Consider the following 3,408-nt stretch of genomic DNA (forward strand, 5'->3'; position numbering starts at 1 on the left):
TCATATAATTGATGGCTGCTTCTTCTGGTGTCTGGCAGAAGTACAATGTCCTTGTCCAATGGGTATTGCTTTAGTATACCACATGCTCAGTAAGTTCTAGCATCTAGGAGCATGCAATAGAGGTTAATATTAGCTATGCAATCATGGTGTTAGTCGTGTTTAATTAAATCAGGTGCATTGAGATATTTTAAATGTTAAAGAGAAAACAGAAGGACTTATTCTCCTTAGCAACCATTATAGTACAGAAAGTTCACAGCCGCAATCACACTCACAAGGCAGGTAAATCGATGACAAAATGAGGGTAACAACAAATGTGCATGCCACAGAAAACCTGACACTGGTACCTAAAATAGATAGCGCCCTTATTGTTTTCAACATTCCAGAGCTGGCTCAGACCATCAATCAACACAATGGAAACCTGTCACTTTAACACTTAATGTCCATTTTCAGTCTTAGAAGTGCAAAGGGGAATGTAAAATAATAAATCTGAGGGTTTCCCTCCTCACTGGCTAAGATTCTGTCTCATCCGGGAATGATTTTACTTTATAAAAACCCTTTTAAGAACAAAGGGCCTGAGGTCTTAATGGCAACTTACTGGTGTGCATATCTGTGGCTTCATTCTTCAGGTCAATATAGAAAGGCTAAATTGTAACAGAAGCATCATTAAAGATAGGTTACTTTCTCAAATGCTTTATAAATATTATTTCCTTCATCAATATTATTCCCTTTGGCTAATGCACTCAAGGCGCTTTAGATACATCGTAAGACGATGAAGGTGGGAATGGTAATCAAGGTCACAAAGCTGTTTTTTCCAAAACTGTTAAAAGAAATTAACCGGTTCTTTCGAAAAGTCAGTGTGCAAGTTCCTGAAGTTTCCGGTGTTCTGACTTTAGGATTTCTCTAATACACGGAAACAAAGGGTAAAAATCAGGTGGCCGTCGAAAATGACTTCGCGGCCCACATGTACACTGAAACCTCGGTTCAGGTATCCCACTGGGGTCGAAGGCGAAATCTTCGCACCGATTTATTATTGAGCTTCGCCCGCAGGAGTCTTCGTTCAGGCTGGGGATACTTTCCAAGGGCAGGAGGCGGTGGTGACCAAGGCCATTGGAAGGCGGGCATCTCCGCTTCCCGAGCGCCCTTCCCGGGTCACCAGTGCTGGCCGGCGGCGCGAGTGCCCAGCTGAGCTTGGGACACCGCGGGCACGGCCGTGGCGGCGGCAGCAGCGGCCGCCGCGTCGCCGATGCCAGGCAGGACAGAGCGCACGGAGCGGCGGAACTCTTCGTTCCTCCACGTGTAGAGTAGCGGGTTGAGCGCGGACAGGGCACAGCACAGGAGCCAACTGGCCGCCTGCACGCCCCAGGGCACGGGCAGCGAGAAGCCGCTGGCCAGGCTCACCCACACCAGCGGCTGCGTGGCCAGCAGGAAGACGCAGCAGAGCAGCAGCACCGACAGGCCGCTGAGACGCCGCTGCGCCCGCCGCGGGTGCAACGCCGCGGGCAGGGGCTGAGCCTGCGCCGGGAGCTGAGCACCACCCGGGCCCGGCGCGTGCGGGGCGCCCGGGAAGGCGGCGGCGGCGGCGGCGCAGCCGGGCAGCTGGTGCAGCAGGTGGAAGTTGAGGACGCTGACCCGCTTGACGCTGACGCGCACGCGGCGCACGATGCCCAGGTAGCAGTGCAGCAGCAGCGCCGTCTGCGCCAACAGCGCCCCGGCGGCCAGCAGCGCCGGGTAGTGGACGCGCGGGGGCGCGGCGCCCGGACGCGGCGCCCAGGGCGGGAGCAGCAGCACGAGGCCCAGGGCTAGCGCCCAGGACAGCGCCAGCATGCCCGCCGTGTGGCGCCGCTGGTACAGCGCCTGGTAGGTGGCGGGCGCCCGGGTGATGAGCAGGTAGCGGTTCAGGGCCACCAGGCAGTGGGACAAGAGGGACACGGTGAGCCCGAGGCCCAGCAGCCCGCCCCGCAGCAGGCGGTAGCTGCCCCCGGCGCCGTCCCAATCCCCGGGGGGCTCAACGGAGCCCGCGGGCAGGAGCCCGAGCACCGCCTCCTGCGGCATCCAGAGGGCGCAGACGCTGAGATCGGCGGCGCAACCGTTCACGATGAAAGCGTTGCTGGTCGTCTGAAGCTTTCGGAAGGACGACACGAGATAGATGACCATGCCGTTGGCCAGCGTGCCCCCGATGGCCAGCCCCGAGTACAGGAGGGACACGGGGATGCGTCGGCCCGCCCACGACTCCTCTTCCTCGCAGAGCAGCAGCAGCGATCCCCCGGTGGTGGAGGAGGTGGACGTGGAAGAGTTGGTCATTCTGGCCAACTCTTCACACCTCGCTGGCTAGCGTCGGTTTCTCGCAGCGCGGCCCATCCTGATGCCCTCCTGCAGGGAAGGCAGAGACCTTCCTTCAGCCCTCTGCCACCGACACAAAAGGCTGTGGCAGAATAATGGGCTGGGGAAGGGGGTAGAGGGAGCTCGAGGAGAACGGGGGTGGCAAATGACAAGTGCCTGCCTCGAAAATGTCTCCAGTGCCGAGAAAGGCCTCTTTGCACTCAGCAGGCACCAGGGAAGCCTTGGGACAGAACAATACAATCCCTGTCCCTCAATCGCCCCTTCACCCCCTAAATACACACACATATACACACGTGGGAATGGCAGATGGAGCCCCTAGTTTCCATGAGAAAGCAGAGATATGCCAGCTGGGGGAAATGCCAGAGGGAAAGGGGTTGGGGGTATCTTACTTTCTGGCTGGTCCTTAGCTGGTGGGTAGCAGAGGAAGGGAGGCCAGCAAACACCTCCTCAGCAGCAGCATCTGCGGTCCTGCAATCAACAGGAGAAACTCAGCTGGGATCAGCGCCAGGGGCAAGTGCCTCCTTCCCAGTGCAGCATCCACACATGGCCCTAGGCAGAAGCCAGCAGCTGCAGGGAGACTCCTCAGCTGGCAGCAGGGCTGGAGAAAGTGAAGTGGCAGGCTGCAAGCCGGGGCGGGTGGGCAGGTAGGCAGGCAGCAGCAGCAGCAGTAAGGGTGCTTGTCTGCAAAAGCAGAAGCTGAGCTCAAGAGGAGAGCACCCCCGTGCTCAGAAGCTAGAGTGGTGGCTGATGCGGTGAACCCACTCGAAGCTCTCTCCTGCTCAGTTATACATCACCCAGGGAAAAGGCAGCCTTTCCATGCTGGTATGAATTATTCATAGCTTCTAACTTGTGAAAGGGAAGAAAAATATCTTGCTCAGAAAGTCCTGTAATTAACAAGTTTCTCTGTCTTTTCTGTCTCTCAATCGCCCTATTTTTCACCTTGCTTCATTTTTCTTTCCTTTCCCACCCCCACCCCCGTTCCATCAATGCTAGAATAAAATGTAATATACCCCAATGTATTTCATCTTAGTCTGATGCATCCTGGGGATGAGATTTTTCTGAGACATA

General features: G+C 56.2%; 1 protein-coding gene across 1 annotated transcript; it reads right to left on the reverse strand.

Annotated features, from left to right (window-relative positions):
• Positions 1-1,149: 1,149 nt before the first annotated feature.
• Positions 1,150-3,108, reverse strand: GPR88 (G protein-coupled receptor 88). Its single transcript, NM_001205412.1, has 2 exons — positions 2,730-3,108; positions 1,150-2,370 (listed from the first exon to the last, which is right to left on the reverse strand). The coding sequence occupies exon 2, from the start codon at positions 2,299-2,301 to the stop codon at positions 1,150-1,152; it is 1,152 nt and encodes a 383-aa protein (NP_001192341.1). The 5' UTR covers positions 2,302-2,370; positions 2,730-3,108.
• Positions 3,109-3,408: the final 300 nt, after the last annotated feature.

This window comes from Bos taurus, chromosome 3, assembly GCF_002263795.3.
Source record: "Bos taurus isolate L1 Dominette 01449 registration number 42190680 breed Hereford chromosome 3, ARS-UCD2.0, whole genome shotgun sequence".
Classification (NCBI taxonomy): Eukaryota; Metazoa; Chordata; class Mammalia; order Artiodactyla; family Bovidae; genus Bos; species Bos taurus.

Excerpts from the sequence above, each read along its gene's own strand:
- GPR88 (NM_001205412.1), bottom strand. The coding sequence starts at position 2,301 with ATGACCAACTCTTCCACGTCCACCTCCTCCACCACCGGGGGATCGCTG.